A 14,190-nucleotide genomic window follows, 5' to 3' on the forward strand; every position below is an offset into this window, starting at 1 on the left:
ACGTTATTCAAAAGTAGTTTCTGGTAGCAAAGCATCTATGTCATTAGCATAAATTAACATAACTGAAAAGGTTCCAAGAACAAACCGTGCAAGCGCCAAATTTATCAGATATGAATCTAATAAAAAAATAATGTTATATTAATATGACATTGATAATACCACTGATAAAAAAGCTTTAACAGACATTTATTATTTTAATGTATTATTATTCAAGTCAATATAAACCATTACTTTCATATTTTATCATTTTCAACATTAGTATCAAAGTTATTGTTATTTTGCAATACTGACACTTTCTCCAATATTATATAATTTTAATAAAATATTAAAACTGTTTGAAGCATTACACACACACACACACATACGCGCGCGCGGGTATATAAATGTATTTTTTTACAGTTTTGTATAAAAGTTTGATGTTTATATCCCACTATTGTTAGATTAAGCTCTCGTCCTAAAAAGTTGCATTTGAAATATGGCGCTTGCAACATTTTCCCGGTAGCCACTTCTATTGTATTCAGCTGCCAAAAAATAAAATTTTAAACTGCCAGTGAAGAGATTCAGGGATTTGATATATGATTCTGCATACACAAAGAGGACCACAACCGCCACAGATTTCTATTATTACGTATTATGTTACAATAATAGTAACGACGTCTTTAGCGAATTTTAATGATGGCAGTTTTGTGCTAATCTGACGGCAGCTTTAACTTCGCTCGCTGCCACGAACAGTTACGGTAGAATTTATTCGTATTTTACATCGAATGACTTCAATCAATCACTATTCACTGCTTTCCCGGCTTTGTCAGTGAAAAATGCTCGATCCTTGATGGAGGATTTATCTTTCGTAAATATAAACCTGACAGTTCAACGAGAATCGCTAGTGCAACGATACGATATTTATCGGAAACACTTCAACTAAAGAAGCTGAAGATCTCAAATACGTGGAGAATTAAGTTTTTAAATTCTTCATTAATTTAGTTAATTTTACGTTAGACACAGACACACATTCAACAATTTTTTAATGATTAAATTAATTTAAAATTTAAATCACTACTATTTGTAATTAAATTAATCGAATGGAGTACCAGATCGAACTAGGAAGGATCAGAAACTGAAAGGATTGAGATATCACTGAAGATACTTGCCATTCAATAATTCATAACTGATAACGCGAAATTTGGGACACACGTAGCTGTATACCTCCGGGCCAAACATGCCAATCATGGTGACTGGTTGATTCTCGTAAATCTTGTATCTTGATGTGTTCCAGAAGCACATGTCCTGCAACACGAGGGACTATGTGGATTAACGCCTCCGATAACATATATCTCGCCGCATTAACCCGTTAATAGTTGTTTACTTTCTTATGTGACAAAGAAATTAAACAAAACAAATTTCTATTCATAATGTTTCTACATTCTGTGAATAATAAAGTGAGTTACTATTCAATTTTCTTCTTATTCAAATCAACTTTCTTATTATTTATGTGCATGGTATGAATTTTAAATACTCCCAACTGCGATGGATCAGATTAAATGGGTCACTTGCAAATATTTAGAAGAAAGTAAAAATTTATTACGACATTTTACCTGGACAAAATCTGCACAGTTAATTGTTTTTCCCGTCACCGGTACTGGCTGTATTTTTATTTCAAGTACCGCTTCGCCAAAATTCTCTTCCGTCCCTTTGATAATAATATCGACGGCGCCTTACAACGTAAAAAATAACTATTTTAGCTTCAAGATTACATTTTATTTTTCTACAATAATATATTAGATAATATTTCTTTAAAAATTAAAAATGTGTATAAAGATGTATCTACCATTTTTGGGAAACTTCCGTAACATGACGTCGTTCCCATTTCTAAGGTAAATTAAAGACCCTTCGCGTGGCATGCGGATCTGGTACTTCACATTTTGTGGCTTAGTAGAGTCGTTCCGAAGAGTCCTAAGGTCAATTAATTTCACCTCCTTGTGTTCAGCCGAGTACGGTAACTTTATTGTGAGATCTGATTGCGGGAAGTAGAGTCCTGAAACAAAAGAAGGAAATACGTTTGTTCGATTCTTATCAGTAGCCTCTTCGTCCGCAATTTTTCCGGGCAGGATTTTTCAGACTGCGCATTAGGCTGACTTATATCGGATATCGTTCCTGAAAGTTGTCGCGATCAGGAACAATGGCTCTTCGCTCGTAAATTCTCCGCGAAACGAACTCAATGCCTCGCCGGAAGCGTAGGAGGGTATGACCCCGAATTTCGGGAAGCGCATGGCAGTAATGGTATGTACACTATATGTATAGTGGTGCAGTAACTTCAGGTTCGACGATTTTGCTGACGATTTCGCGCGCACGTCTCACACAGTTGGCACCCGGAAACATCACGTACACCTTGCGGCTGTTTGCCGCCGTTGCTACGTTCAAAGTTGACAGGTGCAGCACAGAAGTATCGACAAGTGAAAAGAAAATACATAAGAACAATAGTTTTTATTAATATAAAATCTATTAAATTCTTTTTACTTAGAACGGTAATAATTGTTAACAATTTCGTTATTTTTATTAATTCTATTTCTCCAAGAACAATGGTTGTATCATTTTTTATTACAAAATATAGAGAATGGAAAAGAATATTTCTAAGCAATTCTATTATATATTTCCATTAGGAATATTTTACATGCGCAACCGAGAATGTTTTTTTAATTTTGAATTTTAAAAAATGCAAGAGACGTGAAAGCAAAATCTGTTGTCGAATAGAAATTCAATAGTATTGCGAAAACTTGCTTAACGTTTAAATAAACGAAAACTATCTTCTATGAAAATCTGGATCCAATTTTGCTATTTTGTGTAGAGAGAGAGAGAGAGAGAGAGAGAGAGAGAGAGAGAGAGAGAGAGAGAGAGAGAGAGAGAGAGAGAGAGAGAGAGAGAGAGAGAGAGAGAGAGAGAGAGAGAGAGACAGAGATAAATTATATGGTAGAAGTCTCTGATGTATATTTCATAACAGTAAGAAAATTTGCATTTTTGTCGGAGGGCGAATATTCAAGCAATAGTTTTTCGTGTCCTTTTCTGAAATACAAAACCAATTTCGTGGAAAATAGAAAGGAGACTAACCGAGCATCTTCTTTCATTCGTGATACCGCAAGGATTCTTTTTGCAAGCTTTCCCAGGGTAAGGACTCCAGTATGCGAATGCAGGACGTACGTTTCTGAAACGTGTTCAGCCGCAAAAATGTGCGCCGCTGAATAAAATATGCCACGAGACGATCTAAAGGCCGTCTGGCATAAGGCATACGTTACAATATATGTATACGTCGAAGCCGATCGTCTGGTGGTTTCTACGTTTGAGCTTACGTTTGAACACGCTCTCGAGATCGTCGCCGCCACGTCCGGCAAATAAATTATGTCGCGAGAGGCGACTTTTCCTCTCATGCTTCCTGTCATGTGTTATAAATTGTATGATAAGAGCTCGCGAGACACAGGAAAAACTCTTTCTACCGCACGCAATTGCAGATCTGAGATACAAAAAGATATAACAATGCGATAGAGGCTGTTTGTTTCAAAAGTAATGTAAGTCTAATCTTAGAGTGTATAAATTTCAGAGAAATGTAAATGTAAAATTACGTAGTGTGATATGTTTATTTTAGCGAAATTAAAACTAAATTTACAGTCAGCACAGGAAATTAAACACGTCCACATTTTATGTAAAACAAATGTCGGAAACACACACATGCACGCAATCATATTATTCCGGAAATACAAAATACTTGGTCAGTAATCGTGCGAGAAACTAAGAAAGTCAGTTCTGAGTCTGTTTCTTATGGTTGGGTGGGTTCCTCTTTATTCGACGGGCATTTCCAATTTCGACTGGAATGGACATTCGACGATAGTCCATATATTCAGCGATAAGAGTCTGTATCGACTTGATCGTGCCAGGAGCGGTCTGGGGATATTCTGTCGCTCTTGTGAAATGATGATATTGCTCCCTTAAGTGCGACTGTCAAGGAGGATCAAGGGATTTAAAAGATAGTACAGTCGTTACATATTTATAGCGACACTTATATTGACGGCATTATATAGTATGATTTTTTGTATAACAAAATAAGACTATCAGATATATGCACATAATTTTATTATATATACCACACCACATAATGCATTGTATACAACAATATTATTTTATCGTTTGATTTCTTCTGTAAATCTTCTTATATTATTTATTTAATTATTTTATTAAATTTACATTTAAATTATGTTTATTTTTATTCTTTGTTAAGTCATTTTTTAAATTTCCATCTCGTCTCTGCAAACATTTTCATAAAAGAATAAAAATTGGAATCTTTTGAAGTATACTTATAAATTTTATTATATTTCCTTCCTCTCTTTAGGGTAATATAATTTTAAACGCATTTTATAAATATAACTTGAAGTTAAGGGGTAAATTAGAGGTAACTTATTATTAAAGGGCATTCGAATCTGAAGGCTCCATTTTTAGCTTAAGCCCTCTTAAAGAAATTACTATGAGAGATCGCGTTAAATGCTGAAACAACGATTTGGTTTTCCAATGAACGGTGGCAAATCTAATTTCGGTATTTGCGCGGGCAGATTCAATGTCGAGAAAGGGAGACATTACCGTTCCCTGCACCGGAACCTTCGCGTGTGGCCATCGTTGTCGGCTTGGAGGAACGAACCTCCCGCTCGGTGTCAAGGTGAGCGTGCAATCAATATATGCCGGAGCGGTTGTTAATTTTAATCCATGGATCGCGTGTACGGTTAGATACAGACGGAACGATTACGAGCACTTTTACAATCCGCCCTTCCTCCCACGCAAGTTCCTTGACACACACCATCCTCGAAAGATATTTCTCAAACAACATAGTATAGTATAGTGTATTCCAAAATCTTTCTAATTATAGATTTAGTGAGAATTTCAAAGATTTTTTGCGATTAAAATATTGAATAGTTTTCGAGTTAAAAGTTATAATAAAGCTTTCTCGTGAATTAAATTGTTACAAAACAATTTAATTAAAAAATTTTATTATACGTTGTTTTAAAAATCAAATTGAATCAAATTCAAATTTAAAATTTAAGACTTTTAAATTCTTTAATTTTCTAGAATTTGTTGAAGATATGGAATTGTTTAAAATATAGTTTCTTTTGAAATTTAATTTTTCAAATATTTTTTATATAAAATCTATTTCTAAATAAATGTTAAAAAACGACTTTCTCATTAAATGTTAGCGACAAGTAATGGTCATCCTAAAAAATTTTAAGTAATAGTTAATTTCTTTACTCATGTTTAATGTGTTTATCCAGATGTTAATTTGTTGTGTAAGCAAGTGTGTAAATTACCATATGTTTGTACACTCTCTTCCCTTCCCACTACATTGTCGATACGACATATTCAGCATGGGCTCTTAATTTGAATAGTAATTTCTATCTATACCTATCTCTCTCGTGGAAATGAGAACAATTAATTCTGTGACTGGAAGGCAAAGAACGATGTCCTCTATTAGAACAGTTTTCTCATTATACTCTTGAGATATAGAGTGAAATTGATCGTTCTTTTTTTTTATAAGACACAGATAAAAATTTCAATCGGCTATTAAGAAATATATCAGTAACTTTATAAAATTTTTAAGAATTAAAGAAGCGGCACACGAAGTAATACAATATAAAATAATATATTTAAAAAACGATAAAATCTAAATAAAGAAATACGGTGAATAGAATTTCTTTTAGCACTTTTATTTCAAGAAACTCACTGATCTTGAATACTACATTACGGTACTTTATCGCCGAGTAAATCCGCTTTATCACGAAACACGGACTAAGTTGCACATGCATTTAGGTACACCCGGTGCAAGCTGTCTGTATCCTAGGAGCGATCGACCATAGGGGAGTTCTCGGCGTGTTAAATGTCACAGGGAGTAGCGTTTGCATATTCAAGAGTGGATAACGCCAAGGTAGATACGTCTCGCAGACGTCTCCTTCTGTCTCTTTTCCTGTAATTGAATTCTCGATGCCGAATATCAGACTTCATTGGAATACTTATTTAGAGGTCTGGACAACGTATTTCTATATTCTAAAGATATTCCACATCTTATATAACAGAATATATACTATATGTAATATAATAAAATTATTATTATATAAAATACATTTAATAATAAATTATAGGATAAAAAATGTTTTAGTCAGTACTATTTTTCTCTAAATAAACAAAAAATTGTCAAAGAGAGATATTATTGCTAGCATTGGTTTTTCTGATATTAATCAGCGAGTCCATTAAATATGCGAATTTCAGACGTAATTTACGTAAAGTAGGTTCTACCAAGAATTCTGCTAAAATTCCGCGTATGATCATTTCCGCAATGGATGGATTCGATTTGCGCTTATGTGAGCCGTAAATCAGATGCGGATCTTAGGGAATCAGCTGTACGAAATAAGCTTTCTTGATAAATGTGATCCACTAATAATAAACGGACGCCAATGTGTAAGTATAACCGCGCGTTGCATTTAGCCCTAACAGTTATTACTCCGTGACAGATTTCTCTTGTAATCGTGGAACAAAGTCTAATGGACTTCGGCTGTCATTTCTCATTATTCCTTTCAATCGATACTTTCAACATTTTCAAGTGATATTGGACGAGTTAAGGATGATAATTTGCACTTCAATGCGATTGTTAAAATCCATTCAGCATGAATATTATCTAAAAGCGCATTTCTATTGTAGTTACGATTTTTCCTTAGATTTTGTAATTTTTTATGCATGTGATTTTTCATAAACAATGATTTAATTTAACTATAATAATAATTTTATCTGCTGTGCTACTTGTACAAATTGTGGTAGTGTGATGTTTATTTACGTAAACTTAAACTTAATTCCGACGCTGTCGATTACTAACCGTTCGTTCTCCGAAGCTCCGCGCACTTTTTGGGTAAAAGCAAGCTCAGTTTCGAGGAGCCGTAAAAATAGCGTGGTCGGCAGCGTAATTTTTCGAGGTGGCAATGAAAATAAAAGGGGCCTCGTCTAGCAGATGAAATAGGTGCCCGGTATTTCTGCCGCCTGTCTACTATAATGACATTCTGTAACCCCGCTTTATTGGTGCGACGGTGGTACGTTAATCCCAGGGATTCTCCACGAATGCCCGGAATTGTTTATTCCGCGGTCCGAACCCACCACCGAGACACCACATCTCACAAACGACACCGCGGATCGTTTATTAAACCATTTTACCCAACATGCCTATAGCGTCGTCAGTCTCCCGACGTACACACGTTCTCTCGTTTCTGAAAACCGGAATCCACCTGACTCTCGTCGAGGATTAGGAATGAATTACGCATATCGCTATGCACGCTGTCCTAGAACGATCGCAATTTTACCCCACATGGAGTTACATACATACTAGAGGAAGAAAAATGGAGAGTCATCTGTATGTTAAAAAGCAAAGAAAGTTGAACGGAAAACTTGGCGAATGTAGTTTTAAAAATAGAAATGAAGAATACACATACTTTTCATCATGTTATATATATATTTTTTTAAATTATATGCATTTCTTTAATATATGCTACTCTTTAAAATATCTTTCTTGGATGATAATGTCATTATAGAGTGAGATTCTAGTGCAATTGTATCGTTAAACCTTCAAGATTTTAAAGTTATATTGTAAAACTTTGCACGTTAATAACGTGCCAAGATAATGCATACGCCTTGAAGTACGACTTTAAACGTTCGCGATGATATGTTATCGCAGTGAAAGAAAAGCCGATCATATTCATGAATGGCTCCTCCTACTTAAGGGTTTTCGTTCGGGAAAGAAGAACACTGCAACACTCGTATTCTTAAGTGCTGTCGATATGACTTACGAGACGGGAACGCTTAGGGTTGTCGACACCGAGCGCCGAAAGTGGCGGATGAGCTCGGCTTATACCGCTTACAGAATTTTCTACGCCACGATACTTTATCGTTGTGATGTCGGAAGGACGTATATTAAGCGCCAATTCATTCGTATGATTTTTATACCAACCCCCGTTGGATTCATGAAATGTATATTACATTGGAGTTCGCAGAGCAAACACCGTTATTGATTTGACAAGAAAATTTTCTTGGCGATTTTTCTTTCAGGAGATGATTGAAGAGCTTTTTTCCAAACTATCTTAAATCCTTAATCTCAGACTCTTATTAATACATGTGGAAGTTGTATCTTTCCTATCTTAATTTATATTTCTTTAGAATATTTAGATTAAGAACAGTTGATCTCTTTTCGGAAATCAAAGAAGGAGAATTTAGCACATTTATAATTATCTTCAAATAAACATCTGTGAGTATATTTTTAACTTCATTATTTATAATATCTCATTTTTCATATCGTATAAAATCATAAAATATGATGTATTGGTATAATTTGTAATACAAATATGTATTATTTCCTGAAATTTTATTCAAATAACAGAAAAATATTCTTTAAATAAATCTTTCAACTCTCTCGTATAGGAATGTGTTAGGATACAAATATCTGCTCTTATACGTCACTCGTGGCGTTCTATTGTATCCCATGAGAGATATCCTAACGTTCGCGTACTTCATCTTCTTTACTGTTCTGCTACTCTTATCACATTTCGTCCAGTGTCGCTATAAAGATGTCACAATAAACGCCGCAACAATAAAGTAAGCCTGGCTATAAAGATGCATTATCACTGTCTTAATTTTAATGGAAGTTACAGAGATATTTAGAGACGATGTATTCTCTTCAATCTTAATGTACAAACTTTTGCGCTACCATAAAGAAATTAGCTCACTTCCTTCGTAATCAAGTATCACATGTTATTAATATTAAAATAGTAAATGATTTAATTTCCCAAAACGAAATTATTAATATGAAAATAAATTCATGGATCTTTTGATTTGAATAAATCACTCATGAATGTTTATTTAGGTGAATATTCGAATACGCGATGATATTAAAATTATTTGAGCGAATTATACGACTGCAGTCATACAATTAGCCATAACAAAGGGAAATTCAATTACCCAGTCGAACGCTGATCGGTGCTGTAATCGAACTAGGAATTGACGCGACAAACGGCGTAAGCTGCTGTACGAATTTCGGCGGCGAGCTATCGGCTAATCCCCGACTAATGGCTCGTACAAGCCGACTTTGCGAAGTTCGATTGCGGCGGATAATTATAGCATGTCGAAGTTGGACACCGAGGCGGCTTAAGCCTTGTGCATAATGCAGAACGGATAGAGAGACGAGTGCGAGAATCTGTCCGGGCCGATCGATGCAGTCCATGCGGGCGATAATACGCACGTAACGCTAACGTACGCGTACGTACGCATGCATGCATCCACGAACGCAGGTAAACGCGGGATCGTTATACGTAGAAACCCCGTATTTGCACATCGAGTTACAATTCCCGAAAATAGAGAACGTGAACACGATACGTGCAGCCATACAACGCAGCGGCCCTCGCTCCTCGATCTCGAGAAGGTCCCTTTTGCCCCGCGCAATCGTGAGGATTAACGTTCTATTCTGGCGCACTTCAATTTCCAAATTACAGAATAATTTTCATACGGAATCTTCGCTGCTAAATTACGCAGAATTCATTTTCGCGGTTAAATATAACGTACTTCTTTAATTCATACGGACGATTATATAGATTATTTTGCTTTTATATATATATTGGATTATCGAATAACTTTTCATCGCGGTATTTGTCGCGTCACAAAATGTGAAAGACACGCCACCGTTCGCTCGATCCTTCGTGTATGAAGAAACGTACGGGTGGAATATCCTGATATTTAATACTGACGATCCGTTAAAGCTGACGTATTGACGTGCGGACGACCGACCGACAGACCGATGCGATACGGAACACGTGTGTCAATAGGTCTCGAGGTGGGGAGGGAAGAAAGCGGGCTGGCTATTGTCGTGACACTTGGCAAGGAGATGGTCCTGGCGCGATGCCGCACGCGACCGCGGCGAGGTATTATGAATCCTCGAAAGACACCTGCATGCATGCGACGCCGATAAATAACGAGGGCCGCGCCTGTTTTTCCCCGCTTCTTTTTCCTCCCCCGCCCCCCCCCGCGTTTCCCTCATTTTCCCGCTTTTATCCCGATATCCGACCTCCCTCTATCCTCGAAACTTTCCGAAATAGCCTCGGCTATATTTAGGACACTACGGCACACTGGGGCTCTACGGAAAACTCCGCGGTCGTCGAGTATCCCGCACCTTTTAAGAGACGAACTTACGACCTCGTTAACATCGGCACGTTAATATCCGGCGCGGTACGTTAATGCGGTACGTGCTGTAACGTATGTGGCGAGAAACGAAACCGTAAACACTTGCGACTCGTTATTGCGTTACGGCGATGGCCTTACTCCATTTGGTCGCGGACGTGATTTTATATTGGGAAAGGGGGGTAGGGGGAGATTGAGAAGAATGTAATCTAAAATTTGCCAATAGGTCCTTTGGACCACTGAAATTTTAATTTTGCAAGTTTAGTATATTATAATGCTCGTTTCATAACACATATTTAAAGAATTTTTTAATATATATGTAAAAAAAAAAAAATTTGTGGTAAATCACCCCCTATATAATTAAACTTAGTTACGTATCTGCAGAATTTTTGCGGAAAGCGATAATTACGAGTTTATCGAGTTTGCGTGAAGTCGGATGCGGGAAATCCATAAATTTCGCATACATATCCATTATCCCAATACGATTTGACGCGGTACATTTCTCTGCTTAATATGTCCCTAATAAACAACTGATAATTCGTCATAAATTTGCATTTATAACCATATTGAAATTTTAACAACAAAAATCGTACCTTTATATTATAATTAAAGTCAATCATTAAATGGCAAATTAAATTACAAATAAATTGAATTATAATTTATAAAATGTTTTTGTGATTAATTAAGAATAATAATAATCTAATTATACGTACAAAAACATTTTACATTTCTTCCAAATTAAATTTTAGATTTAGCTTCTTATCTTGATATAAAATTATCGCTTAATTGATAAGATTATGGAAAGGGATATTTTACATGTACAGGCATGTTTGATTAATATCACATTAATAAGCAGTATCCTAATGCCTGGCCATTACGACACGCTGGATCGAGTAAGGAAGGATATATTATTAATTTTACATTCGCGTTGCTCGGGTAATCGGCCTTATCATCCGTGGTGAATAATGCTACGGGCGATATCGTAATGCCGTGCTTAAGTAATTCGCTTACCGCGTATACGCGATGTACATTAAATTTTATGGTATACGGCAGGCCCGTGATAATGGCACCGGCGCGCAACAATTGCGTCCGCGGCTGCATTTCGCGCGGCAAATAACAAACTTTTCCCGGAATCGTGCATTACAGAATAACAAAAAGTCATCCTGGAAATAAAAATTTTCTTCGAGAGATATCTCCCCACTTCCACACACGAGCACGTAAAGGCTGTATAATATCCTTTTCCTTCGACGCGTCGCAATTTCGTTCGCGCGGCGAGTTGGTTATTCATTGAAACGAAATTTTTCTTCTTTTTCTTCTCACCAGAATGATGCCCATCTCGCTCGCCGCTCTTCGCCAACACCCCATTTATTTTCAACCGACGAGATAAACTCGCGTGTATTTTTAGTGCAATTTTAGTTAGATTAAAAAATGTATTGCGTATCGTTTGAGATTTACGGCTCTCCGATGTATCTATTTTACATTGTTGACGGAAAGAGGAAATAAAATTAAATGATCGCGTTAATAAAATATTTTCGACATCGCGAGAGAATCGATGAAGTGAATCAAAGTAATGGATGTAAACTGTGACAGAAAAATATCAACTTGTTGATTTTCAAACGTGCTGTCATCGCAGAAATTTTTTTTTCAGATATCACACTTAAAAAAAAAGCAATTAACGAACATTTGAAAGTGACATGTTTTAATTAATTCATTTGATTTCAAACCAACAGGATTCCCTGGGGTATTTGTATGTACCTAAGCCGCGCGATCTTCTAATTAGTCGTAAAGATGATTACGGCAGCTTTAAGACCTCGCGATTAAACTTGTATGCCAACAGAATCTTGCTCTCTTCGTTAAATACGCTGCGTTTCTGTACCGCCCGGTAGCGGAACTAATTCGCACGTTCCTTTCCCGTCGCGCCAGGGCGAATAAATTAAGCAAATAAATTATGAACAAGGACTATTGTTCTCGCGCGGAACGCGCATTACTTTTGTATCGGATCGATCGGAATTTGCGGCACGTTGCGTTGTAATCGTCGTATCGTAACGAGAATTCACGCGCGATACGCACAGGTGCAGATGGCGATGTGATCATCGATTTTTCCCTCGCCCATCCCTCTAACAAACGATGGATATAATTGCTTTTAACTCGACTTTTATGTTCCATTCTTGGCCTCACTGCTAAGTTAAGTTTACCCAGGGACCGACCGCGTACACCATCGCGCTTTTACCGGCAATAAGGTGCCGAAGGCTTAATCAAAGTCTTGGTAAACATGGCCCAGTTTTCATATCACGATCACCTTACGACCACGAACAACACGATCGACGGGTACTTCCTTAATTTCCCGTCCTCCCGACGGGCTTAATGGACGATGGTTAATTAATGTTTAATGTCATTAACACTACACTAACTTTAATATTCATCTTATTTCAATATGAATACGTGAGAAACATGAATAAATCAAATTTCTTTATATAAATGCTCTTATTTCGGATAATTAATAAATCTTATTTTTAATCAAATTTTCGTATAGTTATATATATATATATTTGATTTATTGATTTATTGTTTTGTCCAATATATATTTTAGTGTGCATATATATTTTTGTACAAACCATTTTTTAATATTTAATTTTTAGTATATTCACATTTCACAAAAAATTAAGAAAATAAGAAAACGTGGAATATTTTTCAACAAAAAATGTGTATTTTTCTCGAGAGGTAAATGCTGAATTTTACATCAAATTATTACAGTTGGGAATTTAACGCCTGGTAGAAACTTATAATCATAATTGATTTTCTGTTGTTTACACATCTCGAGAAATCTCGGTTCTACCGCCACTCAAGTAAAACTCTTTAAAATTTCCACATGTAAATATATGTATCTACAAAATAATATTACGTTTTCCGATTACAATGTCATACTTATAAAATCGAGCATAAAAACCACCTGTGCAAGATGCAATACAATCGCTTAGCGATCGCACGAATGCAATATTCCTTACACATATTTCACTGTACGCGCGTTATTTTACATCTTTCCATTTCGCTAATGCAAAAAGTTTCAGTTAAAATCAGATGGTATACAGAATAAATGGTACACGTTGAACAAACTGAAACGTAATTTTTTAAACTTTATTCTTGGAAATTTTAATAATTTTAATGAGCACATATGTACAAACATTTCTATATATCATATTTGTCTAAGGGAGAGTTGTTGAATGCAAATAATTTAAATTATTTTTTATTATATTTTCCATTTGGTACTGATTTATACGCAAATAAATGTTGCAGATAGCAACTTGATATTTCAGGTACTTATTACTGCAACGTTTAATTTTTCATCAATAAAATTCAGTTGTTGTAAGCCTTTTTACACTACACTGCAAAAGGTAGATTTTTTCTCGTAATAATCACAAATATAAATTTGAGAAAAATAAGTACATGTACTACTGTAAATAGTCGTAAAGTAAAATGTTGTCAAATACAACATACTTTGATGTGCTGCGGAAGCATTTGCGTAAAATAGAAAACGACTAAAACTATGATAGATATGTAAATATATTTCCACGTGCTGTACTTGCGTAGAAAAAGATATTAGTGTTAATTTAACAATCATTGTCTCATACGTAAGCAAGAATAAAATCTTCCTTTAAGAGTTGGATAATTTTACATATATAAATATCAGCAGAATATTATACTTTTATTTCGATATAAATCACATTTCAAGAATATATAAGATTACACTATATAAAATTAGTTTATTAATTATAGTATTAAAATATTCTAATTCTTTGTTTAAAGATATTTCTTTTATCTAATTTTATATAATATCTTTTCTTAACTTTTGGTAAAAAATTATTATTAAGTACAAATATATTTTTCTATAATTGGACAAAAGCATACAAAATTCTTTATGTAAGCAAGTTACGTCTATTCAAGGTTTTAAACTCTTAA

At 35.3% G+C, this 14,190-nt stretch overlaps 1 protein-coding gene across 1 annotated transcript in view; it reads right to left on the reverse strand.

Annotated features, from left to right (window-relative positions):
* Positions 1 to 14,190, reverse strand: part of LOC105840080 (proto-oncogene tyrosine-protein kinase receptor Ret) — a 53,982-nt gene that overhangs the window by 21,672 nt on the left and 18,120 nt on the right. The window contains exons 3-5 of the mRNA XM_012686833.3: positions 1,826 to 2,032; positions 1,593 to 1,711; positions 1,149 to 1,284 (exon numbers count right to left, since the gene is read on the reverse strand). Of these exons, the coding sequence (XP_012542287.1) occupies positions 1,149 to 1,284; positions 1,593 to 1,711; positions 1,826 to 2,032 (462 nt within the window). The remainder of the gene's footprint in view (positions 1 to 1,148; positions 1,285 to 1,592; positions 1,712 to 1,825; positions 2,033 to 14,190) is intronic.

The sequence above is a fragment of the Monomorium pharaonis genome, chromosome 5 (assembly GCF_013373865.1).
Source record: "Monomorium pharaonis isolate MP-MQ-018 chromosome 5, ASM1337386v2, whole genome shotgun sequence".
In the NCBI taxonomy this organism is placed as follows: Eukaryota; Metazoa; Arthropoda; class Insecta; order Hymenoptera; family Formicidae; genus Monomorium; species Monomorium pharaonis.